Raw genomic sequence first — 27,511 nt, 5'->3', positions numbered from 1 at the left:
AATAAGGCTTTTTTTCTTTTTTAAAGAAACCATGTTTAAGCTAATATTCTAGAAAAAAAAAAAAAACAACAACAAACTCAACATTCCTACCAGTACCTGGTAAATTCTTTTCCCCTCAAAACTTAAATATCCACTAGATCCATTTGTTACAATCAAATGTATGATGCAGTAAAGATTGGCAATCTCTGCAAATTATAAAAAAAAAATAATGAAAGAAGGAAAAATTTAAAACAATATATACAGCACAAGTTGTTTTCTGCCCTCTCCCCCATCCCTGAACTTACCCCCACCCTCCTGATCTCTAGTCTTCACTGAAGACCACGTCTTCCCCAATAACCTACACAAATTCCAAAGCCCCACCCCTTCCCCCTCCCCCCAATTAACATATACATCACGAAGCACGATTACATCACTAAGCCTGTTAGTTTGAGAGAGACCTTCCCCAGCAACACTCCAACACCCCCCCCCCACGCTCGATCACGTCTATCAGGCACTGTTGAAAGCCTCGGCAGACGTGCTCCACTCGTCTAGCTCCGGGTTGTACATTTCGACCGTGTTGAGGAACTCGTTGCCATCGAATCCGCCCACCGCAAAGATGAGGTTGTTGAGCACGGCCACGCCGGCGTTGCTGCGTGCCGAGTTCATGCTCCCCAGCATCCTCCACTCGTTGCGGGCCGGGTCGTAAACTTCTACGCAGCGCAGGGCGTGGGAGCCGTCAAAGCCCCCCACGACGAACAGCTTTCCTGTGAGAGAAAAACACTACATTGGACTTCTGCTAGGCAAGGATGCGCAAATTATGTCGTAGTGAGTTTTCACAGATTTACCTGCATAGATGCCCACGCCGGCACCCCTCCGAGCCACGTTCATGGGCGCAACCAGGGTCCAGGTGTTGTTCTCGGGATTGTACCGCTCCACGCTGTTCAGACAGTTCCAGGACTCTGCTCCTCCGATCACGTACATATAACCGTCCAACTCGCAAACGGCTGCCTGGTGCCTCCCTATGCAAAGAAACACACTGATTATAGCCTGCTGGACTGGACCACGAGATACATGAAGCCAGGAAACACACTCACTGATGTTTAAAAGGGCACAGCTGGTCCACTCCTTGGTCACGGGGTCAAAAGTGTCACAGTTCTTCAGACCTTTCTGTCCGCAGGGGTCGGATCCACCAACAACGTAGAGCTTGTTGTTGAGAGAACAGACGCCTTAGGGGAAAAAATAAGAAGTTAACAGCTGTTCAAAACAAGAGAATTCTTGGTCCCCCTGATTTCAGGGTGCCCCTCATTTGTTCACGTACCTGCATTGCAGCGGTTGGTCCGGAGCTCTGGCACTTGGGTCCACTCGTCCGAATTTGGATTGTACATCTCCCCACAGCTCAGTTCATCCGAGTGACCGTTAGAGCCACCCATCACATACAGCTGACCCTAAATGGGGAGAAGGGTTTATTGATGACTTGCACATATTCATATGCCATCTTTTCTTTTTATATACGGAATACAGTCCATAAAGTTCCCTCACGAACGTATTAAGTGTCGGACGGCAAGATTGTTTACTCTCCGCCTCGCTCTTTGAGCACAGATTAACTTTGTTTTGTTTATTATTAAATTTAAGCATACACAACAATGCCAGGGGTTAAAAATAAAAAAAAAATTTGTCAATGTCAGTTTAATCAATATAAAGTTTCTTGCATTAACTTTGATTACATTTTATTTTTATAAACTATTTTACATATTTAACCAAGCAGGCATTTTATTTAAAATGTAAACTGTATAAACATTAATTTAAAAATGAATAACTGTACTGAACTGGAACTTAAACTGAGGTACACAAGTTGTGTGTACCGTTACACTTCTATTGTCAGCACAATTCCTTGCATTGGTGCTGCATACCATAAGCACAGCCATCTGAAAGCGGGCCCGAGGTGTCCTCATTGGCGCGATGAAATTCCAGCTGTCGGTCTTCAGGTCGTAACATTCCACAGTCCTCAGGCACTCCTCACGGTTATAACCACCTGACAAACAGTACAGACTTTTACTGTAATGGGTTCTACAACTTTCCATCCATCACTTTTTGTATCAATAGATTTTATGCTGAGGTGGAGAAATTGATTACGGTTCATTGAGATGGCTCAATTCTGCATTCTAATGGTACCAAAGTAATGCGTGAAAAAAGCCAAAAGTTCAGATATCAGACTGGGGACAAGACTGCTGGGTATGTGAGCAAAGCATTTCAAAAACTTTGTTTGAAGCTCTGGAATTTACACAGATTTTACGACCCAAAAAACATCAAGTGAGGAGCAGTTTGGGGCAGATAATTGCCTTGTTGTTTAGAGAGGTCAGAGGAGAACAGCCAGATTTTTAGATTTTTTTTCATTTTAGACTTTAAGACCCTGCAGAAACCCCGTTTATAAAGTGCTCGGCAAAGTGCTTGCGAATGTCACATTGGTTCACATCCACCTACCCGCAGCGATCAGTCGGCCGTTCAGTGCGGCGGTGCCAAGACCAGAGCGGGCGTAGTGCATGGGCGCCATCACCCGCTCCTGATCCTCCTCCAGGGGTGGAGCCTCAAAACTCAAACTTTTCTGCAGGCAGGGCGTGGCAGAGGGTGAGGCCTGGGGACTGCTCCGGCCGTGCAGGAAGATGACGCACAGCACGCCGTTGAGCACCGCCAAGCACAAGTACGTGCTGTCTGTAAGCGTAAACAAAATTTGTTTGTCTTGGTAATTTTTTTATAAATATAGTGCTTCATATAAAATCTGTTCTACTGGAGTAGGACACTTACTGGTGGTCTTCTCTGAGGCGATGTACTTCCACTCCTGTTTGGCCGAACCGGGCGACAGGCTGCCGGAAGAGCTGTTGCTCAGCTGCCTGTGAACGTTCTCTCGCGGGGTCTTTTTCTAAAAAAATGCACAGTGCAGCTACAGATACCCTTTCCCAAGACCCTTCCGACAGTCACATTTACTCTTGAGGCCCAAAAAACCCTACAATGGTGCAAACTTAGGACAAAATCTCTCTACTAACGATCACAAATCAGGCTGAAGGTACTACGGTGACATTGGAGAAAAGAAGAAAAAAAAAAAAAAAAAGGAAAAAAAAAAAAAAAAAAAAACAAGGGCAGTCTAGAGTCTCATCTTTGCCACAAACGATGACTTTTTCCATATATATTAAAAATCTTTTATCAGCGTTCGCTGTACTTGTATGGCAGGGCTAAACTGGTCTGGTGCTGTTTGTTTTTTTTTTTTATGTACCTGCACAAACTGAATGCGGTCATCCTCAGCGCCAAACATCTCGGCCTGGCCCTCAAGCAGGCCCCCATCGAGCAGCTTGTGATCGGCCGAATAGTACAGCGTTTGCACCTGCAAGACACACAGCGACACAAGAACCCATGTGGCGGTCTCCATGGCAACAGCACACCCGGAGGAGAAGAAAGGGAGAAGAAAGGGGGGAGCTGTGTAGATGGAGGGGTAGGGGAGAGGGGGGACGTCGCAAGATGTCTGCAGAACGCTGAGAAATCCATTTTAAAGCCTGTACACAATGTGGCTTCTGTTCGGAGGCTTGTTCATGAAAGTGCGAGGAGGAAAGAAAAGCTCTTCTTCGGCGCGTCCAAGGTTTTCGTGCCGCGCTATTTTTTGTCGACTCACCCAGATACACACAATCTTGCGCACACACACACACACACACACACACACACACACACACACACACACACACACACACAGCTGGCATCTTTGCAACCGATGAACTACTTAAGATTGCAGAGAGAGAAAAAGGGGAGCGTAGACTGGATGGCCACCAGGTGGAAAACCCTTCAGCTCTTCTCAACTGAGGAGGTTAGATACACTGAGATCATACATAAATCCACAGAGACTGACCGCCTCATGTATGGCCGCGGGGACGTGGTTCTTCGAGCGATATTGTCAAAAACAAAAGAAACAGCCAAATAGTAGCGGCATTAAAAGAAAAACGAAATGGAAATGCACAGACGTCATGAACCCGACTGAAATTAAGGAGCATCGTTAAGAACTTGCTGAATATTTTCCCCCAATTAAAGTGGGCTGTGTCCTAAACAGGACCCTCGAGTGTGTTGCATCAAATGGACAGGAGCTTAGCTCTCCTTTGGCTGTGGCTCCCTGCCTTTTCTTTCTCTTTTTCCTGACTCATTACCCTGGACAGGCCCCCAGCCGTGGCTTCTTCAATCAGCTCAGAGTCCTGCAGTTGCTTTCTCTAATAAACCTAAAGAGAAGGAAAAAAAAAAGAAATCGACGGGGAGGAAGATTTGTTAGTTCGGATGCCCTCGAAGTGTACACACACACTCACTCTTATACACACACACACACACACACACACACACACACACACACACCTGGGAGAAAAAAAAAAAAATCTGAGACAACAAAAGGCTCTCGGTCGCTTTGAGCTTTTACTGTACGACACCGAGCCCGAACAGGCGGCTTAGTTTTTTTTTTCTGCTCACCTGAACTTTGCAGAGTGTGTAACAGCCCCACACTGTACCTATTGCAAAATATATACTCTTAAAATAAAAACATCTGGGGGTTGGGGGGAGGGGTTGTGGTGAAAGACAAAAAAAAATCAAGAGGAATGAAAAATGAAATAAAAATCATGGAATACAGATCGAACCAAAGCATCGAAAGCCTGCTGTGAGATGAGTGAACAGACCGCGTGAACATCGAATCGGTGATTGGAAGAAGGCGGGGGAACGGAGAGAAGAGGAAACGCTTAAAATGGAGCACAGTACTGACCTCTTCCATCAGTCTCTCTAGCGGCTCCCCGTTCTCCCACAGGCTGCGCTGCACCCAATTGATCACCTTTGAGTACAGCTTCCCATTGCTGGGCAAGCTCAGGTGGTCCTCGAGCATCACCTCCAACTGCACACATTCAATAACAAATACATTCAAGAATGGGGGAAGGGCACGAGAGAGAGAAGAAAGTAAATAAATAAATAAAAAACTCCCACCTTCAGGCGCGGCAGTTTGAGAAAATTTTCCTGCTCAGAGATCTCCAAAAGATGTTCCTGGATGAAGCAATCGATCTTGGCGAGCAGACGAGTGTCCCTCATGCTGCTGGCGAAGCTGCGATAGGAAATGGCGTTCTGGGAATCCATCTTAGAAAGCAGGTATTCTCCACAAATCTGAGAGGGAAAAGAAAAGACGAAATTGTTGCTCTTTTTTTTTATTGAAATAATTAAAAACTACATGGTCTAACACCAATTTTAGATCTTTACCTGTTTCACTCTTTCCATCTTAAGACGTTTGGCTGCAGTGTAAACCTCCTTAACCAACTCCTTATCTGCTTTCAATCTGAAGGGGGAAGAAGAAAATGTCACTATGTGGTTGTAATTAGAAATACCCCCGCTTTCCCTCCATCCTCCTCCACCCTGGGGTAATAGACAGCCCCCCTTTATCTCCCAACCAGACTTACTGAGCAGTATAGGCGTAATTGAGAAGGATCTCCACAGCCTCGTGGTTCAGATCCTCAAACTTCACATGGGAGATGCCGTGAGGCTCCAGGTCACTGTTAAAGATCTCAAACAGGTACGGGCTGCAGCAAGCCAGCACTGCACGGTGTGCCATCAGCTCGTGACCGCACACCTGGAGGAGGAGGAGGACAAGGGTCAAAAGGTGTTTTTATGTGTCATTATATTTAATTTTTTTAAATCAGCATCCGTGGTTACCAATATGAAACTGCAGGATAGGGTGGGGCTTAAAATCTTAAACGCTCATTTACTAATAGACAACAGAAAGGGGGTGGGGCTTACAGTGAGTCCATACTAAAATCATGCACAGCTACTAAAAGGGAGATGGGAAGGAGGGGGTGAGGCTTCAAGAGAGTCGGTTCAAAATACATGTGCAATTATTAATTGTTCCAGATTCCCACAATGATTGTTCACATCAACAAAAAGCCAATCACATATGAGCGATTCCCAGCAGCAGCTCCATTGTTACGAGAAAATGAGCCAACCAGTCTGGAATAAAAACAATTTAAAAAAAAAAAAAAAAAAAAGTGTGCCTCCCAGCATGCTTGTGTAACCACTCTTCTAAGAACTGGGGCAGGCCTTTCTAAGTGTTTCCCCTTCATTAGCAACCTAATGCATGCTGCACTTGGGTTACAGCCACCCGTGGGTTCCAGGAAGCTGGTCTACTGAAAGAAAGGCTCGTCTTTTGTCCCTCGTGTCATTTGTTACAATGCTTCGTATTTCAGGATCGACTCTGCTTAACCCTGCAGACACGCGGCGTGCTGTGAACGAAACATGACCCCAGGTTGCAATAAACCGTAAGCAACCGATGGAGTTCTGCGTTTATATAAAAAAAAAAAAAAAAATTTTATTATTAAAAAAAAAAAATCTAAGGGCATTACACCATGTCTGTAGAGATCCAGCTACACATCCAACAATTCCGTTCTTTGAATAGATACGCGTTTGTTCGTAAGTGTTCCAACACTCGCTCCAGATTTTCACATTTGCATTGTAACCCTGGCAGCCAGTGAATTATTGTTCATTCAAATAGTGACTAGATTTACACGCGAGTGATCTGGTTGTGAGAAGGAATTTTTTATTTATTTTTACGGCAAACACACCTTTTCTGCTTTCACGAGCACTTAAATTTGAATAATTGCCTTCTATAATAATGACATGGAGGAAGGTGGGAGTCTAGTGAGTAAGGAATTCGACTTTGGATCCAGGGGTTGTGGGTTTAAGTTCTGGCCTTCAGGGCTGCCTTGAGCAAGGTGCTTGTGGGAAGGAGGAGGGTGGGCGTTGTGCTAGCAACACAACCCGGTAACAAAACTGCTATGGAAACGGTAAGCAAGCAAATCAGGAGAACTTAAACGTTTCCATTCTTTTTATTATTTATTTATTATTATTTATTTTATTTTTTACCTGCAGTCTGACGTCACAGAACTGTCCACTTTTCCTAAGGGCGTTCATCTTGGCGACTGTGGAATCCAGGAACGTCTCGTCCTCGAAGATCAAATATCCGTTCGGGATCATTTTTGCAAATGTTGGATGGTACGCCTTTAAAAAAGGGGGAAATAAAATTTTAATCATTCAATTACCAAAAAAATCTAAACTACACATACTTCAAATTTAAATGTCTTGATTAGCACCACCTTTATTTTTTCCTTACCTAATCAGAAATTGTGTAATCCTTGTAGAAACTGTCTCCAACAACCAGGTCTTTCCTTCCCCTCCTGAGCAGTTGGCAGAGGTGATGCCAGGGGACCAGCGAGCGTCGAGCGAATGGAAGGGCGGGCGGCCGCACTAACGCAAACTCTCAGGCTTAGAGCGACTGTAATCAAGTCCTCGGGATCCCGTTGGCTATAGAATGGAACCTTTTCTAGGTTGGTCGTGTATTATAACCTGCGAAAAGGGGAAGAAAAAAAATATGAATGAGCTTTTCTATACATATAAGATTGTGTATGGCACAGTTATATCCCCGTACGGCTCGTCATACGATCGGTTTGTTGCGTTTCGACATCAAGCCTGGCGGTTGAACGTTTATACAGAAGGCTGGCCAATTGTTTGTCGCAGATACCTGAAGTGATATCGCGATGCTGCTTGTGTAGCAACTTAATCCTTTTTTATATTCACTATATAGACTGGGACGCCTGAGTTTTCCAAACATTTGTGGTTCCTCCCCAAAATATTACCACACAATTATATATGATGCCTTTAAATAAACATGAAATTTCCCCTCGACTTGAACTTGGAGACCCACAAAGCACAATCTCATGCTATAGAGCTCACACCCTATTCTACACCTTTGGGGAAAAATTGGATGAATATGGGATGCATCTCAGACCACGTGGCTGAATTTGAGTGGCACGGCCAAGAAGCACACTCGAGTGTCCACAAACTTCGGTCTATACAGGGAATTTTAAATTTGCTTCTGCACTCCGTTTTCCATGCGCCTCAAACACCAAAACAAGCCGCTAATCTGGATTAAGATCCTACTCCTAATACAAAACTAACACCGCCATAATCTAGATTGGCCGTGCGACAACCTTACTCACTCCACACACACCCTTCAAATTTTTTTTTAGCCGAAAAATTTCCACAAGCAATTATAAAATTGTGCAACGGCTCAAAGCGGAAGGGGGGGTGGAATAAAAAAGCACATTTATGTGATCACGTCTTAAGCTTCCTCAGACCCAGTCTGCACTTTATAGAATTCTCAAGCAAAATTGAGAGTAGAAAAATCCATTATTGAGCAAGTAGATAATTTCCTCCCACACGCGAGACGTGTTAAAGACGTCAATTAGCATGAACGCACAAAATACTCAAGTCTCGACTCAGCCATCATACAGTACATATACACTCTATAGACAAAAGCACTGGGACACCTGACTTTACACAAATCTCTACAAAACATCCAGTGGATCATCTTCCCAAAAAAATATGGAATGGGATGTTCAGAAAGAAGCATACTCAGGTGTCCACAAACTTTCACCTATACAGTATAGAGTGGTGTTAAACTTTTTTTTGTTTAGGAGATTACAGGAAGGCCACAGGAAACCGGGAGAATAAACATCAGTTCTAGAGAAGTAGACGAGCGATAGAGTCACTGTGCATCCTTCTGCATTGTGGTTTTGACCTCAAAGCGTTGCATTGTGGAGAACAGGGACATAAAGAGCAACTTGTTCTGCTGACTGAAAGAATTTAGTCAAGACTAACGCGACGTGGGAGAAAAACAGTGAAATGATGAGCACGAGAGGAACGTTATGTCCTAACGAACGAAAAAAAAACTCACTCGGACGCACGCGTGTGATTGTAATTATACTAATCACTACCATTGGACCCTTCCTCAGGCCACTCATACGCCCACGTAGGATTCTTTTCCAAGCCGCTCAAAAAACTTCCTAGCTTGCTGTCGTGCGAAAAAAATAATATTTACGGGTTTGCTTCGAGAAACATCTCAGGGGGGGATGAAGCTGATTTCGAAGAGCAAGCTTTCATATTGGAGCGATAGCATGGAAAAAAAAAAATTCGTGCCTGCATCGCATGTGCCTTTTTAAATACGTGCCAGGCTTATGCAACTCCAAAACAAAAAAAAGAAAGGAAAAAAAGGGGGGGAATAAAGAGCGAGGACAGAATGTACAGAGCGGGCAAAAAGATGAGGTAGTGGAAGTGAATCATTTATTACTCAAAAAAAAATTGCAACATTTTTTTTTCTTCCACAAAATAAGTAAATTCAAGAGAACAGATTTCAGGGTAGACTTATATCACTTGCCTAAACGAGAAGTTTCCAGAACGATTAAAATAAACCACAAAAAAAAAAAAATTTATAAAAAAATGTTATAATTAGATAGATGTTAGCATGCCTGTGCTCCCCATTCACTCACAGGACCAGCTCCATCCTTAGAAATAGGAACATGGACCAAAACAAATAAAGCAACTTCACCTGTTACTGTAGAGCACTACTAGCAGAAGCATTTGATTTGAATACAGGATCAGGATTTTATTAACCTTCGATTACTTATATTAAGTGCTGCTGGGGAAGTGCGAAGCGCCGGGTAGCTTTCACAGCGCCTTGAGGTATCGATCAGGATGGTTAGAGAGCGCTTTCTTTGATATGAAGTACGAAATAAAAGGCAACTGGGGAAAAGAGATGATCATTGTTGTCAATAACAGTACACAGTTAGTGTATTATGCATTCTATTCCCCTTATACCAGAGAAACAAGAACAATTCATAGTTATATTTAACATTTTGAAAGGCTGTGAAACCGATTCTTCACAATATAATACCTATAAACAGGTGTTCTCACGATTTATCTTCACCTTCAAGACAAACCGAAGAGGTGGAACGTCTCAAAACACTAACAGAGGCTCCTTTGTTTGCTGGACATTAAATAAACTCATTTTCTTTGTTAGATCACCATTTGTACTGTATTATGGCTTATCGGCCAACTCGAATTACATGTCGGAAAAATGATAACGTATCAGAACGAGTGCATTAATATAAGGTTGACCTTGAAGCAACATTTCCAGGTCATTTCCTGCAAAGCAATTCACAACTTTTTTTTTTTTTTTATATATATTTTTCAGGTCTTGTGTCATGGGTTCCCCAACGTGTCCGACTTTTCTATTCGCATTTCTCTTTCTCCAGCCCCTTCACCTGCAAGAATTGGTATTTAAAAAAAACATAACCCTCCAAGAACGTCTGTAGATCTTGCTATAGAAATTAATGAGCCTGCCATTTTCCAATAATTTAAAAAAAACAACCAAAGGAGCAATCTCATCTCAAAGAAACCTTGATGCCTCATTCTGGGAACAATTTGATGAACAGATCACATGAATGTAGTGTACCCAACAACAATCCTCACACATTACACCACACACACACACTACATGGTGCAGTATACTCCAGTCTTTGTCTGGCCGTGCGTTGCACGCATGCGCATTGAAGACCAGAGACCCTTAGCTATTGTTCGGCTATTGTACGTATTTTCGAAATATCAAATGACTTAAACTCGTATTATTTCTCAATAATATATATATTACAAAACCTAAAAACAAAGGAAAACTGCCTCGACACCCTGACTTGTATAGAACAAGAATAGAATCCCATTCCAGACCGCATAGCAACCCCTTCTTGAATGCTGATAGGCCAGTGCTGGTCAACGAGAAGCGATCCTATTGGTTAGAACGACTGTCAATCATCCGCCCCAAGTTCGTATACAGTGTACGGCCTTCTCAAGCTTAGTTCATTTAGTTGTATTTTTTGATTGTTTTATCATTTATTTAAAAAAAAAAAAAAAAAAAAAAAACCAGTTCTCTAGAATAGAAATTGTATTTTAATTTTAGATAAAAAAAATTCCATACATTATGCATGTAATCATAGCGGTTTGTAACGCGTATTTCCTTTACAAAAAATGTGAACACACTGCGTAATACGTGATTTCATCCTCAATTTAGTATCTTTTAATTATGAAAAAAGGTTATTTAGAAAGTTTTGCGGAAAATGACTATTGCCTCATCCTCCACATGCAAATACGCAAACTCGAGAGGAAACCACGTGACCGTGCCAGCTCGCGCGCACACCAGGATTTCCGACGCTGAGCAACGATTTATTTTACAAAATTATTATTTTAACAAAAAACATGAAAACACGTTTCACGCCTCGACATTAAATGTTTTATCAAATGTTAAATAAAATAATAAAAAAAAAACTGATACATCCACGGCGCGCGCTCTTACCGGATCCGTTTGCCAGCAGGCGATGGTAGACATATTTGGGTTCAACACGGAGGTTGTCGGACAAAACGTGAAAACGTCGAACTGACAGGAGGGCGACAATTCGGTTCCGATTCGGTTCTGCTCCGGTTCCGCTTCCTGTGTCCGCGAGACCGACGTGCGATAGAAAGCGTGTGCGCGCGCGAAATAGTGACACGTTCTCGTGGAGGTTAGAGAAAGGGGCGAGGCGCGCGCTTTTTAACAGGAAGCCAGATCCGTTGCCGACGTCACTTGCCAAAGCCCCGCCTGCGGAAAAGTACAGGCTGCAATGGGGGAGGGCGAAGGGGTGAAAAGGGATTTGGGCGTGGTTTAAGAAAGGAGGGAGGGACTGAATATGTAGGGGGCGTGACCACGTGGAGGACAGACTATTTAGTGCGTTTTGCTCGTTGCCTGGATTTCTATTGTTCCCAAATGTGTCTCCTGCATCCGATTTATGTTTGTAGTGACATAAAAGACCAAACCAAAAAGTTTCGCAACATTTTGCACTTTTACAATCCTTGCAACACACTTGCATTGTTTCTTCATACGTTGCATATTTAATATACACATATATGCAATGTGCCTGTGTCAAAAAACCTGGAAATCCTTTTTTTTGGACACGTGCCTGTCCCTTTTATAATGCAAAAAAATGTACATGGACAAGATGAGTCCTGAAATGTTTGTCTTAGGGAAGGTTGGGGACTTATTCCAGAAAGTGAAAGGAATCCTGAACCAATTTCAACGAACGCCATACAATTCCGTCTGTACTGCAGCTAATCATAACCGAGTTCAACAAACAACCAGATGATGAATCGAAGTATACGTCCGAGCTCTGCAAGCATTATCAGAGAGCAAACAGTCGTCTGGTGTGTTATCATGAAGTAGCCTGCCCAGTCACTGCACCTAAATCATCAACTGTTATGGGATGAACTGGATCACAAGGTCAGAAAGAAATTTCTAACTAGTGAAGAACACATTGGAAATTCCCTTTGGGATTAAAAAAGCATTCGTCCATCTATCTATCCATCTATCCATCAAATTTGCAGGCCACGATTTGCCATACTTTGAGGTAAACAGTTCAGAAACAGGAAACCAGAGGGTTCCTGATCTAGCACATTTAATTAGGTAGGATCACTGCTGGACTCTAATCAGGATCTTCTTGCTTGTTCTTTTTTTTCTCTTGACATTAGTGCAGCTTTTGCCACCAGTGATCATACCAAATTAGGTGTGCTTCTGTCTGTGAGATGAGGAACTAAGAGAAGAAAAAAAACCTTTCACTACTTTATATCACATGTATGTGACCAAGAAGAACCGTAAACCTTGAACACGTTTTGTCTCCACAAAACATGAGCCTTGATTTGCTATATGTTAACGTATTTCCTTTTTGAAACAGGGAACCAGAGGCTGACCTGAAGCTTAATCCAGAAACCTTTTACCAGCAACATGAACGTGGATGACGAAAGAATAAACAAATGTAAAAAATTGTCCCAAAGTGTTAGGACACCAGATCATCACATCACAACTGTAAGTGGTTCATCCCCCAAAACAAACGTGGATGTTTTATACATTTCCCAACATGCACAAATTGAGCTCCAAGAAGACAAGGCCAGAGTGGAAGTGAAATAGAGAACAATTTGGACCTCACTAATGCTGTTGTGGTATAACAAGAGTTACTGATTGTATATTATTTATCTTTTTTTTGTCCACACTGTTCAAGCCAATGAACTAAGCAAGGAATATAACATTACAGGAAGTGCAGTTAAAAGAAAATAAACAGTGATGAGCCTCATGGTACTGGGAAAGCAGAAAGGCACATGGTTGTCTCTCCTGGAGACTCTCTCATGGTGGAAAACATACTGATGGTGAACTTGAGCTTTTTTACAGCAGTTATTATTACGTTGAGTATCTGGGGTTCAAATCGCCAACAACTGCCGCTATACAAAAATGTACAAGTATGTTTACAAGTACCCTCTTTGTTTACAGTCCTCTTATTTTTAGATTAGATTAGATTAGATTCAACTTTATTTGCATTGCGCAGAGTACACGGACAATGAAAGGCAATTAGCATCTAACCAGAAGTGCATATAGCCATGTATATAAATTAATATAAATATGCAAATATACAATAAACGTAACGAGTGCAGAGGTGCAATATATATTACAGTAATATTGTATAAGGTGAAAATGTGAAGATAAACACAAGAGGTTATTATCATACAGTGATACTGGCATCTGTCTTTATTGCGAGTTTAACGTGTTTGTTCTTCTTTGTTTCTTTTTTTTTTCTACTTAAGTAAAAGTCAAATTACAGATTTTAAAAAGTGCAAGTGCAGAAAAAATAAAACTACTGAATTACAGTAACGCAAGAAATTGTACTTTCCACCTCTGGTTATAATCCACTATATCCGACTTACTGAAAATACTAGAAAACAGAGCATTTTGCTCCAAAAGGATCGTGCTGGGAACGTTTCTTAGTCACTGTGCTAGCTTCTGGAGCAAGACACTTAAGCCACAATTATTCTTCGGGCTTGAATATAGCATTAAATGCGATGAAAGAAAAAAGCCATGCAAACTTTAGTCCCACTGATATTGAATCTCTTGAGCTTGAGTGACGTAACAGAAAAACCTTTGCTCAAAAGAATAGCTTTTATTTGTCACATATTCATTACAGCACAGTGAAATTTGTTCTTTGCATATCCCAGCTTGCCGTGATACGGCACCCCTGGAGCAAAGAAGGTTAAGGGCCTTGCTCAAGGGCCCAAGAATGGCAGCTTGGCGATACCGGGGCTTGATCCCCCGACCTTCCGATCAGTAACCCACCCCCTTAACCACTCAGCTACCACTCTCCTAGTTTGAAAAAAAGGTTGAAAATGTTAAAAAAAAGACGTGATTGGCCGGTCTCTCATGTTTCAGAGGAAACATGTTGGATGATGATTAAAAATGAGATGGGAATTTTATCCAAATCGGGAAGAAAACGCTAAATACGTTAAACAAAAAAAATCCACTGTGCAAGTTGTTTACCGGTGGCTTGTTTACTAGTATGACTCGATACTTTTTGCACCCGTCTGATCCCGTCCATTTTAACACAACACATAAAACCCGTGTCACAAAGCAAGAGTGATAAGTGCGGCGATAAAATGTAGATAAGAGGCTGTATTAACGTGCCAATATGCACACATGCTGTGATGAATGCACGGTATGTACCGAGGAAATAAGTCTGGCCAAGTGCCAGACAAAACATGTCAGCGCCGAGTCGTCGTTTTTTTCATTCTTAATACTCGTACTGAAGATGTTAAGCTTTCCGTGTCGTGTTCGTTAACGAGTCAGCCCCGGTCGTTACCTCGGGACCTGGTGCTATCCCGTACCGTGCGCATCCAGGGGGCTCTTATTCACTGTACACGTTCCCAACGGTTCCCATGCCTGTGAATAACATGTTTTTTTAACAAAGTCCCCTGAGAAGGTCGCAGTAGAGGAGTAATGAGTTATCACCGTGTGGGTTATTATAGTCGCAGATGGCTGTGAGTTGGCAGAAAAATAAAGTGTGATTAAGAATCAAGTCAGGATTTAATGCTTTTGTTTTGCCTGTAGTCATGATGGTGCAATCGGATTAACAGGATTGGTGGCTGACCCATTTTTGTCTCATCAGCTGAAATGTTAGTATAAAGGTTTAGCTGTTAGCTGGGATTCAAAGCGGGAAAACTTGTGATTGAGGTGGTAGAATAGTGGTTAAGGCTCTGGGTTACTGATCTGTAAGTCAGGGGTTTGAGCTCTGGTATTGGAAATCTGCCACACTTGGGGCCCTTGAGCAAGGCCCTTTACTGTGAATTACTAAAGGATTTCCGCTGGGAGAGAATTTTTTGCTTTAACTTCGCTCCATATTTTTTCTTTTTTTAAATATGGAGTACATAAAGATAATGCAGTATTTTTATTATTATTAACGTAGTGTAGATCCCCATGGGATGCAAGCATTTAGTGTCAACATATCCTGTACTCCATGTACCACCATATCACCCATTAGTCAGGCGTGAAAGTGTTTTCTTTTAACCTGTGACCTGATCACATGTTCATGAACGTATCGTTCCTCTGAGCTTTCCTCACTCTCCTTTGCACTCCCTGCCCTTTTCTATCTCTCGTTCTTCTGTGATTACTCAGCAAACTGGGTCAGCCCGAGCCTTCCCATTGTCTTGCCGCCTTGTTTTCACTGAGCACTGTTTTATATCCTCTTTTGCAGAACAACACAACGAAAGGAAGTGTGATTGTTGGCTCGTTGCGTGGCACCATGACCTAATGTCATCTCTCAGTGAGCGGGAATTAGGTACCCTCTGAACTAGGCACGACACACACTGTTGCGTCGCTCGATCTTTGGTTACCTTAGCCGATTTCTGGTGTCGTAATGATGAGGTACGTGGATACGTTGAGACGTGGAGTTTGCTAACAGCACTGCATAATGCATTGATAGCATCGTTCGTAACTTGTCTTATTACTAATCTTGTTACGCTGTGGGGAAATAGTACTAATGATATTAGAAATTGTGGACAGGTATAAAAAAAACAGGCATACATACTGTACAACCATGGGCCAAATCTCAGATTTTATTATTGTTTTAAATTCATAATAATAATAATAATCCTTTTACCCACACTCACTTTTATTCAGAAGTCTGTGAGCCTACAGCTATTTTAATCCGTGAGACTTGTCCAGTATATTTTCCCTCATAATATTTTTTTTTTTCCATTTTACCACGCTTACACTTGATTTTACCACGCTTACACTTCCAATATTTGGACTTTGAAACGCTGGTTGAGAAAGCAAGCCCTCCTCTATGACCTTTATGAGCTGTCTGAGTGGCTGTTTTACACGTCCTCACCTCAGCTAGCCCGAAGGCTATAATCTAATATCGACCATTAGCTTGACGACAAATCTAATAAGGTCGAGCAGTGCATTGTCTCTCGAAGTGATGGTGTAATAATAACGATGTGTGCGAAAAACAGCGTTTTTAAAGTGTGTAACACTTTACAGTTTTGTTTCTAATAGCAAACAAATAAAAATAATTAATAATAGATAAAAGTTCTGTCAGTGAAAGGCTGCATGAATCTATAGTCTGGGCTGGAAAGAAACCAGGACCAGCATTGCTTCTTTTTCTGCTTAATATTTTGTACATTTTTCCTACAAGTATCCCACTATTTGTATATGTATATGTATATAAATATATCTATATCTGACAAGACCCAAACATTTTCCATCATGACAGTGTGCACAATGCCAGCTCCATGAAGATATACTTCCCATGGGTTTAGATGGAAGATCTCCTCCTTTAGAGCTTAACATCTGTTTCATAATTAGCACAAATCTTCACTAAATCTAGTGAAACATCTCAGAAGAGTTAAGCTTATTATAACAGTGAATGGGCACTAAACGTGGAATGGGATGCTCAAAAATCACAATCTTGTGTCACATCTTTTGTCCATATAGTGTATAGACATACAGTCTAATAGTCCACTTTATTGTTTAAAAGTGAGGGACAAACGGACAGCAAAAAGTGCACAGTGCACCGCCGTTTCCTGGTTTCTGTTTCCTGGCTATTTCGATAAGAACGCCGCATTTCTTTCGAGGAAACTCAGGTCGTTTATTTACATTCTCGTTTGCACGGGCAGACCTGTTTGCGTAGAACATATTGCATGTATAGGGTGTATACTTCTATTAATACCGTCGCCTCAGACGCCATTACTCATCATCCTTCTCAGCTCGTCGTTATCAAATGAATCAAAGCAGTAGGCAGTACATCTGTCACTATGGCTACTTGATCCAGTCATGCTAACGCGTCGGGATGCGTCTGTCTGACAGCAGGGAGGAGAGAATGATGTCTGGTGAAGAGAGAATAAAAGCAGGGGACACGTTCTCAATTTTGGACCGAGGTGTTCTGTCTAATTTAATTATCTAATTATCTAAAAACGCAGCATCTACATCTCCTCAAGGACACATTACCAGATGTATTATTTTGGATTTGTTTTTGTTCAAAGTCCTTGCTTTGCGTTGACGCACAGCGTTTTCGAAAACTTAAGAATATCATATACAATAGCGAATGGAGGTGTCACTCGATCAGCTTGCGTTCGTTCTGACATTTGTTTCCGTGGGTTTGTTGTGGCAAAACTGCCCACCTTCACTCAAGGACTTCTTATAGAGCTATGTTGTATAGAGAAATCCATTATCCACTATCAATTGTATTGAGGATGGGGAATCTTAACTTTAGAGTGCTGAAAGTTGTCTCCTGAGCCAAGCGGAGGAGGACACAGGTTAGTAATGAGTGCTTCAAAAGCGGAAGAACATCACTGGAGGGATCAGGAAGGCCTTCAACGAGTTCAACCCCCAAAAATGTCGGAATCTTTCAGCAATTTGTGCATGATGATTGTCAGAGAACAGTCCACACAATCTCACTTTCCCACCTACCCTACTAGCTAGATTTGGCTCCTTTGAAATTCACCCTTTTCCCAGAGATGAAGATCCAGAACAAAATTGGCACCATTTCGGAGATCCAGTGCGAATCTCAGAAGGTGCTTGACACGCTTAGAAATTAAGACTATCAGGACGCATTCCAGAAGGGGCAGGAACGCTGGGAGCGCTATATTGCTGTACAAGAGGACTATTTTGAATGTGATAGTGTGTAAAACTTGGTCGATAAATAAAGTACTTTCTTGTAAACAGAGCCAGTCTTTAAACTTTTTGATACCACTTGGTTTTTAGCTAAATACAGCAATAGAGAGATTTGATCGGAAAGAAAATGTTTTTCCAGATTGTATTCACAGAGGTTTATTGTCCTTCTCTGAAATTCCAAACTTTTTACTTGACTTTCTCATGTTCGTGGAGATGGCACATGAAGAACCTTTGAAGAACCACATAAAGGATCTTTACAAAGTTTAGTAAAAATACACCTAAGCGCCAGCTCTAATCAACTCCTGATTACTGGAGACTCCTAAGAAAAAGAAAAACGCTAATCTTCAAGGTTTGTAAAGAAGATAAAGCTCTTGCCCAACGCAGCTCCAGTACTTTCCCTTATCAGGTACATGAGAGATAACTTAGTTTCAAAGATCAGTCAATGAACCTTTGTATGCCGATTGTGGGGGCTATAGGAAACAAATCGGGTTGTCAGAAGCTACATGTGTATAATCTGTTTGGATAACCGCATGAACGTTGTGCTGAAACTCGGAACGGATTGGCCAAATGCCTGCGATTGACCCGGATGGAGCAAGAATGACGGAATTTCCCTAACGGCCACTCAGCACATTCAGATATACAGAACACGATATAAAGAAATGCTAATATTTATATTGATCTCTTGATATTATGATCTCAAATATTTAGTCCTGGAGGATTTTAAATCTGTTGGTTAGAATGTGTGTCACATTCTAGCATATAAATTTCAAGATGCAATCAAAATAAAATGCCCAATTCTCTGCATCTGGTGCAAAATGCTTTAGCCAGAAGCAGAAATGTCTGTCTGAGACAAAGGATACAAATATACATTCCTGCTTCTGATTCCTCAGGTTTTCTTCATAGGTTTTGAATGCTCCAAAAGAACAAATATGAGAATTATCTGTAAATTATGCGAGCCACATTAGCCAGTAACCAGCTGATTGAGCTAGACTAGATAGCCAGATAGCCTTCTGATTGAAAGCTTGATGTTTGGTTGTAATTGCTTAAAATTTATCCTCAGGATCATGTGTAAAATTTTGGCTGAATATGTGGCCAGATGTTTGAATAAACACTAACTTGCTGGCTATATGAAAAAACTAGCATTAGGCTACAGAGGCAGTTATCAGCATATAAATACATTTATATGCTGTGTTAAACCACACTGGACTTTTCCAGCCATAATTGGAAAACATGCTTTACATGGGTTTGAAAGAAAGATCTCCTGCTATAGAGCTCCAACCCTATTGAAGACCTTTGGGATGAATTGGAACACCATCTCAGGCCCCAGGCCTCATCACTTCCTCAACTACATCAGTACCTCACTTTATTAATGTTCTTGTAGCTGAATGTGCACCACAAAAGCTAGTGGCAGATCTTCCGATATGAGTGGAGGTTATTATAAGTGCAAATGGGACTAAATGTGAAATGGGATGTTCAAGTGGCCAGACACTTGGGTCTATGGAGTGTATTAACAGTTCTCAAGGTATGATCCGATGATCTGGCATCCCCGTCTAGGTTGTATTCCCACATTATGCATCCATGAACAACCCTGACCAGGATAAATATGAAACCAGATTCTTGTCATCCAGGTTGTATTCCCACCTTGTGTTCCTCTGGTGTTGCCCTAGCTCCAACCCTAACCAGGATAAAGATATAATAAGGTGCCTCCTGACTCTGAATGAATGGACCTGTGTTTTGTGTAAATAGTACTTAAAACATAAAAGCTGCCAAATGATAGACATGTTACTTATTTTGGGCTATAACAGTTTACAGCCCTGTCAGGATCGTTGTGTTTTGGTTAATAATCAGCCTGATTGTGTTTCCAGCATAAACACACATGCATTTCTAGGAATTCTGTTCTGTCAGACAGATTTCCGAGTGCTTCTGTGTGTTTATGAGTGTGTGTTTGACAGAGGTGGCAAAAGTACACACGTTCTTTACTTAAGTAGATGTACAGATACTCATGTTTTGAAGTATTCTTGTAATAGTTAAAGTACTAACTACACTTATTTACTCAAGTTAAAGTGAAGACGTTTGGGCTTTGACATGTACTTAAGTAAAAAGTAACCTTTACTACTACTTGTTTTAGTGTCCCGTACATAAATACGTTAATACGTTTCGTGTTTTCAATACTCAACATACTAATCAACATGGGTATGGACAAATATGGATGCTTTATGCAAATGTAGGTTAATTATTAGTGAAACCAAACTCAAAATAGAGCATGAAAACTAAATATTCTTGTAAATGATTTCAAGGAACTATTGTGTTTTAATGTAACGTAAACCTAAATCATCAGGACACCAAACGGAAATTTGTTTCCACACGGACGGGTAATGAGGTGATACCGGAGAAACTGTACCTATTCTAACTTTCATACGGATTACATAATCAGACAATAATTTGTTTTATCTGAATTGGTCTATATAAAAGTAGACATTTCGAGCCTTTTATACATATATGTATTATGTCTGTGAGGCAAATATTCACTGAGATTCAGATTGTTTTATTGATGTGTTTGTGAAGCGAGATGGCAGAGAGCGCCCCATGTCGGTTTTCTTTATATTACAAAAGCACAGCGTTTTGTTGTTATTACGAGTGTATACAAAATAAAACTGGACCCTTTACAGAGTCCAATGATGTATTGCTCTTATCTGTACGATCCAAAAATACTAATTTAAGTTCGTTTCGGCATAATCAGGAAAAAATGCCACAAAACACGCCTGCGAGTTTGTCGACCTCAGAGGGTAAAATGTGTGCATCGTTGTGGATTTTGGTGCTGATTTGAGACTTGACGCATCAGAAAAACAAATGTTTAGTGATTAAAAAATAAACAAAAATCTGATTAAGGAAAGGATGTCGTGAATAAACGTGTGTTGTGCTTTTATATGAATTTATTTAAAATATTTTATAACAAATGCGCTTCATTACTTACACGTTCATACATTTTTATTTAATCGTTTATTTTTATTTAATTATTTTTTGTATTATTGAATTCATACAAAACAAATTTCAAATTGTGTTACCTAATGAATGTATCCAGACTGAACAGCCACCATATAGAACACAAGCAGAGGAAAGATGATGATGATCATGTGATCGGGAATGTTTACATCACTGACTCCCTCTGTCTCATCCACGTTAACCTCATATATTCTTGTTGACTTCTTTCTTGCTTTTTGTTCGCGAGCCAGGAAAAAATTTAAAAAATGAATATTCAAACCCTCTGAAATGATCTCTCTCTTTTATACAGCAGTGGAATATTTTGCTCTCTGCAAACCTCTTAAACAGTAGCTGAGAACATGAGAACTATTGTATTTAGTGTCCTGTTTTTAACCCAGGAAGGGAAAAAAAAAACATTTGGACAAAGACAAATTTTCAGGCATATAGAAACATTTTTTTAGTTGGACTTTTGCCAATAGCCTTATAACATCCTTATGATGGTATAAAGAACTTGACTTTTTCTGAAACACTCAAGAGCAACAAATCTCAAGTCACGTTTTGATATTTTCCAGGCGACAACAAACTGGTTACAGCAAAAAAACAAAACAAAGCAGTGTCTCATCCTTTGCTGTAGGCTATCAATGACAGGACATGCCCTTAGAAATATCTCCACCTAAACACCTCCAAGCACGTGTTCATATACTGTCTTACCCGTATTTACCTGTACAAGAACAACACTAAAGCTGCAGCCTGAACAGAAGGATATGTGTGTGTGTTTGTGTGTGTGTGTGTGTGTGTGTGTGTGTGTGTTTATAAATGCAGGTGTAAGACATGTGCGTGGGAGGAGAAGTAAGGCTTGTTTTGGAGGACATCGTCCATGTTCATGCATGCACGGATTTGGGACATCGGCAGTACATGCTGGTACACACTCGTGGTGTACATTACACCCGCATTGTTATGAGAACAGGCGTACCAACCAAGGGATTGTAACAGCATTCAAGGTCTTCTTCGGAATGCTCAGCATCTGCTGGATAAACATATTCGACGACAACTAAGCTAAGACAAGGACCAGAAAATTGAAATGATCACTCAGTTCCATGACCCACTTCTACCGTTAACCATCGTCACGAGATCAACCTCGAAGTATCGTGTTTCCCAGTGTCGAATGTACTTTAGAAGAGCAGGAAGGACCTGTGGATTACGCCATTAAGGATTTGAGATGGAAATCTGCCCCCGGAGTGAAAGTGCGGTTGCGTGAAACATGCAAATACACTGACACACAAAAACACATGCTTTCGATTCACTAGAAAGTGATAGAAAGAGAAAAAAAAGAGGTAGAGAGAGACAATAATTATGATAGTTATAATGTTGACGATCTATGCTTTAGTTCCTTTCATTACAGATACAGTACATTAGTGATAAACAAATGCTGTATATATATATATATATATATATATATATATATATATATATATATATATATATATATATATGCTGTATATATATATATATATATATATATATATATATATATATATATATTGCCAAAAGTTTGTGGACACCTGGTTTTTTTTGAGCATCGTATTCCACATTTAGTCTAAATTACTCTTATAATTCCCTCCACTCTTCTGAGAAGATGTTTCACTAGATTTTGGAGTGTGGACTTTTGTGTTCATCAGCCACAAGGATGTTAGTAAATTCAAGTACTGCTATAGGTGATGTGAGGAGGCCTGAGGTTCACTCAGCGTTCACATTCATCCCAAAGGTGTTCAGTAGGGTTGAGATCAGAGCTCAATAGCAGGCCACTCAAGATCTTCCTTCCAAACCATGTAAACCAGATCTGCCTTGAGCTCGCTTTGAGCAAAGGGGTATCATCACACTGGAAAAGATTTGGGTTTCCAAGTTGCAAATGCAAAATTTGATTATACAACAATTCTTGTATAAACATAGGAATAAGCACAACAGGTGGTGGTTTATAAGAGTGTGTGATGGACTGTAGTGGTCTGCAGTATATCGTAGTGGTTTATGGTGGTTTGTAATGTTGGCTTTGCAATCATTTATAGTGGGGTGCATTGGGTTGTGATCGTCTCCTTATAGAAAACATTTCTTTGTATTTAAAAGTGTCTGTAATGTACTGCAGGGTATAATGATGATAATGTGTGGGTATTAAAGCTACTCTGTTTGAACTGTTTATATCAAAGGCTTTTGGTCAAGTCATTCTGGAATGCCAACAATGAAAATAAAAATTCCCAGGGCATTATGTTATTAATCACATCTGTGTGTATGCACTCTTTTGGGAACACACACCCAAACTAAAGTGACAGGTCATTCACAGCAAAGGCCATTCTCATGGACGTGGTGTTCTTGTTTGGCATGTCAGACAGAGACACGGAAATGAGTGTGGTGCCAGACACAGGGCTCTACGAGCCTGAATGAATGCCAGGCTTTAGTCTAAACTCTGTGATTATTTTTTTGTTCGTGGTGTTTTGATTTTTAGGGCCTCAAGGCTAAGCTAGCGGCCATACTGGTATTGTAGAAGAGTCCTGATATGCTCGCTTTAATATGCAAGTCAGGTACTGATGTAGCTGTAGGTGAGGTGAGGAGACCTGGGGAGGCCCAAAGGTGTTTAGTAGGGTTTGAGCTCTAAAGTAGATCTTCCACTCATGTGAAGCATGTCTTCATGGAGCTGGTTTGTGGTGCTGTGAGTTGGTTTGTAGTGGTGTGTGATGATTTGTAGTGGTATGAGGTGTTTTATAGTGGTGTCTGATGGCTTGTAGTGGTGTGTGATGGTTTGTAGTGGTGTGTGATGTTTTGTAGTGGTGTGAGGTGGTTTATAGTGGTGTCTGATGGCTTGTAGTGTGTGTGATTATTTGTAGTGGCATGTGATGGCTTGTCGTGGTGTGTGATGGTTTGTAGTGGTGTGAGGTGGTTTTAGTGGTGTGAGGTGGTTTGTAGTGGTGTGTGGTGGCTTGTAGTGTTGTGTGATGGTTTTATTGGTGTGTGATGGTTTGTAGCGGTGTGTGATGGCTTGTAACGGTGTGTAATGGCTTGTAATGGTGTGTGATGGTTTGTACATGTCTGCGGTAACTAATATGGTTGCAGTGGTATGTGTTATTTTGCGATTGTTTATGCTGATTTGTATTGGTATGTAATGGTGTGTGATGGTTTGTAGTGGTGTGTGATGGTTTGTAGATTTTGCAGTAATTTATATCGTTGCAGTTGTTTGTGTTATATTGCGATGGTCTATGCTGATTTGTATTGGTATGTAGTGGTGTCCTGGTTTCTAGTGGTTTGTGATGGTTTGTGGTAGTTTGTAGAAATGTCTGATGGTTTATGGTGGTTTTAGTGGTTTGTGGTGGCTTGTAAAGGTTTGTGGTGGCTTGTAGTGGTTTGTAGAGATGTGTGATGGTTTGTAGTGGTTTGCAGAGATGTGGGATGCTTTGTGGTAGATTCTGGTGGTTTGTAGTGGTATGTGATGGTTTATAGTGGTTTGTAGCAGATTGTAGTTGATATGTATTTTGGATATGACCTACATTCTGTGACGTTTTTCTTTTTTGACCTTTTCTTGGTGGTTTGTAGTGTTGTGTCCTGGTGTGTGAAGGTTTGTCTCGAAATTTTTATGATCCAATGATCGTTCAGACTGTTATTTGGGCAGATACGAACCCGTCTTACCTCCTTGGGTTGGTCTAAATGCTGGCTGTGTAAATACTCTCTCATACGTCACTTCCTGTTCACTTTACCGAGCCGCCGTAGGTTCAGACGCAGCGATGCGTGTGTCAGGGAACGGTGTACAGTACGTGGTGTGCGTTGTGCAGACGCAGTGAGCCACACTGATGCGTATTACTGGTGCTACAACACAAAACAGGCTTCAATAGGGATTAGGTGTGGAATGATGAAAGGATTAGGCCTATTGAATGATATGGGTATAAAGGTGCAGCAGCTCTTTTGTATTGTTGATACGGTTTTCGGTTTGGCAGGACTGTGTGTCGCGTCTCCTTGTTTTCGAGGCTAGAGGGCACATGGTGACCCTCAATCCATATACACACACACACAAATTGGTGTACAATGGCATGTTGTCAATACGTACCTAATGCCTTTGCTGGGATTTGAACTCATGATCTTTTGAGAAGTGAGCTAGTGGAAAAAGATTATAATAATAATTATAATAATGATTATATAAAACGTCTTTTCCCAACATAAACTGTCTTCTCATGTCCTGGATTTGCTCAATTACACGATTACTCATTTCTAGTGAATATTCCAATGTTATTGCGTAAAGTTTGGAGAACCTTTTTTTTTCTTTTTTTTTTTTGGCACTCGATTTGGATAATCTCTGGCTTTTTTGGCTTTAGTCCTGTGGTTTTTTTTCCATGCTAAACCCCGGTCCGTGAGAAAGTAAGCAAATCAAAACTAGCATGGCAAAATGTACAGGGGTTATATACGGGTATGTGCAATCGAAAAAACGTGTGCATAGAAATGACAGCAGCGCGTGAAAAGTAATGATTATTAGAATAAAAATATATCGGGTGGAAAGTTATATCTCAAGGAATGTACAGCGTATGGTCAAAAGTATTGGGACACCAGTCTTTTTCCAGCCATAGGATGTCTTTGGATGCGATAGCATTAATCTAGGAGACTTCCATTGTATGACATCTTTGGATCGCTTGTATTCCAAACCTGTACCAGCATCACAATGCCTTGCACAAAGCCATCTCAATGAAGATATGTTCCACCTGGGTTCGAGTGGAAGATCTCCTGCTATAGAGCTCAAACCCTATTGAACACCTTTGAGAGGTCTTAGAACACAGCCTATTCTTCAGCTACATCAGAACATTATTTTACTAAAGCCCTTGTGGCTGAATGAGCACCAATCTCCACAAAGTCTAGTAGATGTTTAAAAAGCATGTATGAATCTTACGATCAAGTGTCCACAAACTTTTGTCCATACAGTGTACCTTTTCTGATGTATTTATATATATCTGGTACTGTGTTAAATCTTTCACTTAGGAACACAGCTCTTGCAAGACTCCCACACACACACACTCACACTCATACACACACACTTCCAGGCCTTGATCCAAGTCCCTCAATGCCAAGCGAACGCTCCTGTCCAACGGCTGATCTCTGTGCTGTTTCATCACTTCTGGCAAATAAATATCGCACCTGTATCAACACAGTCGAAGCTCGTCTAAAAACAAAACGTCTGAGCTAAAAATTCGGTCCATCAGCCGTGTCCCAAGTTGAGAACAGACAATTTGCAATGCAAATAATCTTCATAGAAATGTGTGGAAGGACACTATGGATTGTTTGGCTTTATTATACCCATGAGCAGCATTTGTACCATTCGAGTGCACAAAGTTTACACTGTTACGGTTCGATTAAATATATACCAAAACATTTTCAAGCCTGCTCGTCTAAATGCCCTTGAGCTCTCTATTACTTATTCACAGACGCACTGGGTCATAAAGGGGGAATTTTACAGGTGCAATATCTCCCTCTGGTGTACATTTGCTTCAACTGCAGCAGAAGAAACAACATTAATTTCTGTAACCTATGGGTCTTTTAACCGGGGATTCGCGACCTCTAGGCGGTCTGTGGCGGTACTGCAGGGAGTCCGTTAATGAATGTTGAATCACAAAAATGTGATTGTTAAAAAAAAAACATGGTGTAACTATCAAAGATCAAATATTTAATAATAACAAAATATATAATTATTACATTAAAGTTCTTTTAAACATAAAGCTGAAATGTAAATGTATAATAGTTCACCTGTTAGTAAAAGGGAAATGTATGAAACTGCAAATCTATTAAAAGATAAATGTGAACAATATAATAAATTGTGTTTTAATTGCAAAATATATGTTTAGGATGCATCAATCTTTTTGAAAGATTTGAAAAATATAGGAAAATATACAGACAATGATGCATGTACACCATTATAGTTCTTTTGTCTGAACATAATATAACTAGCTTAATATGATTGGTTTCTATTAATATCAGTGGTTATGTTTGAGACATTTTAAGCAATAATTCAGGCCTGACTGTGTACTGGTTTCTTCCCACAAGCTATCGAGAGATCTTAACAAGAGACTAAACAGATACACTAAAAAAAAATTTTGTACAATACAAACACACATACAGTATACACACCTTGCTTGCTACATTATTTTCCACAAATAAACCATCACCAAACATTGTACACTATTTATTTATATATTAAAAATTTATTCTCAAGTGGAAAAATGTTCTGTGGTCAGACAAATTTTTAATTTTCGGTTCTTTTTCGAAAGCATGGACGCCGCGTCCTCCGTAATAAAGAGGAGAGGGACCATTTGTCTTGTTATTTATTAAAATAAAAATATGAAAAGATCTAAAAAATAATTCTGTGCAACTTTAAAATGATTCAAGATTCAACAGTAAATAGAGCAAAAACATTTAGCAGGACGTTTGCTAGATGTGAGTGTAACTAAAATTACTAATACTGCAATCTAGATTATTACCAGAAGAGGGCGCTTAATGGCTACACTTAGGTAAATGGGGAAAACCTTAATCCAGAAGTCAAGCATCTCACAATGTTTTCTATCATATAATCAGTGCATTATATTGCAAAAAAATGGCTTTTTATATAAACCGATGCAATTAATACACGAT

The 27,511-nt window shown here is 40.6% G+C and overlaps 1 protein-coding gene across 1 annotated transcript; it reads right to left on the bottom strand.

The window, feature by feature from the left end:
• Positions 1 to 96: 96 nt before the first annotated feature.
• Positions 97 to 11,409, bottom strand: ivns1abpa (influenza virus NS1A binding protein a). Its single transcript, XM_046872633.1, has 15 exons — positions 11,213 to 11,409; positions 7,142 to 7,374; positions 6,895 to 7,029; positions 5,439 to 5,608; positions 5,242 to 5,317; positions 4,975 to 5,148; positions 4,760 to 4,885; positions 3,248 to 3,355; positions 2,782 to 2,896; positions 2,461 to 2,688; positions 1,890 to 2,011; positions 1,298 to 1,424; positions 1,074 to 1,205; positions 825 to 998; positions 97 to 743 (listed from the first exon to the last, which is right to left on the bottom strand). Exons 3-15 carry the CDS (start codon positions 7,003 to 7,005, stop codon positions 487 to 489), a joined length of 1,920 nt encoding a protein of 639 aa, XP_046728589.1. The 5' UTR covers positions 7,006 to 7,029; positions 7,142 to 7,374; positions 11,213 to 11,409; the 3' UTR covers positions 97 to 486.
• Between the last annotated feature and the right edge of the window lie 16,102 nt (positions 11,410 to 27,511).

Source organism: Silurus meridionalis, chromosome 18 (assembly GCF_014805685.1).
Source record: "Silurus meridionalis isolate SWU-2019-XX chromosome 18, ASM1480568v1, whole genome shotgun sequence".
Classification (NCBI taxonomy): domain Eukaryota; kingdom Metazoa; phylum Chordata; class Actinopteri; order Siluriformes; family Siluridae; genus Silurus; species Silurus meridionalis.
This window is presented reverse-complemented; position numbering and strand designations above follow the sequence as displayed.

Bases quoted from the DNA above. Each gene is read 5' to 3' on its own strand.
- ivns1abpa (XM_046872633.1), bottom strand. From the start codon at position 7,005: ATGATCCCGAACGGATATTTGATCTTCGAGGACGAGACGTTCCTGGAT. The intron at 4,886-4,974 runs GTGGGAGTTTTT...GAATGTGTGCAG, and splicing joins TCAAACTGCCGCGCCTGAAG to TTGGAGGTGATGCTCGAGGA. The intron at 1,206-1,297 runs GTACGTGAACAA...TTTTCCCCTAAG, and splicing joins GACCAACCGCTGCAATGCAG to GCGTCTGTTCTCTCAACAAC.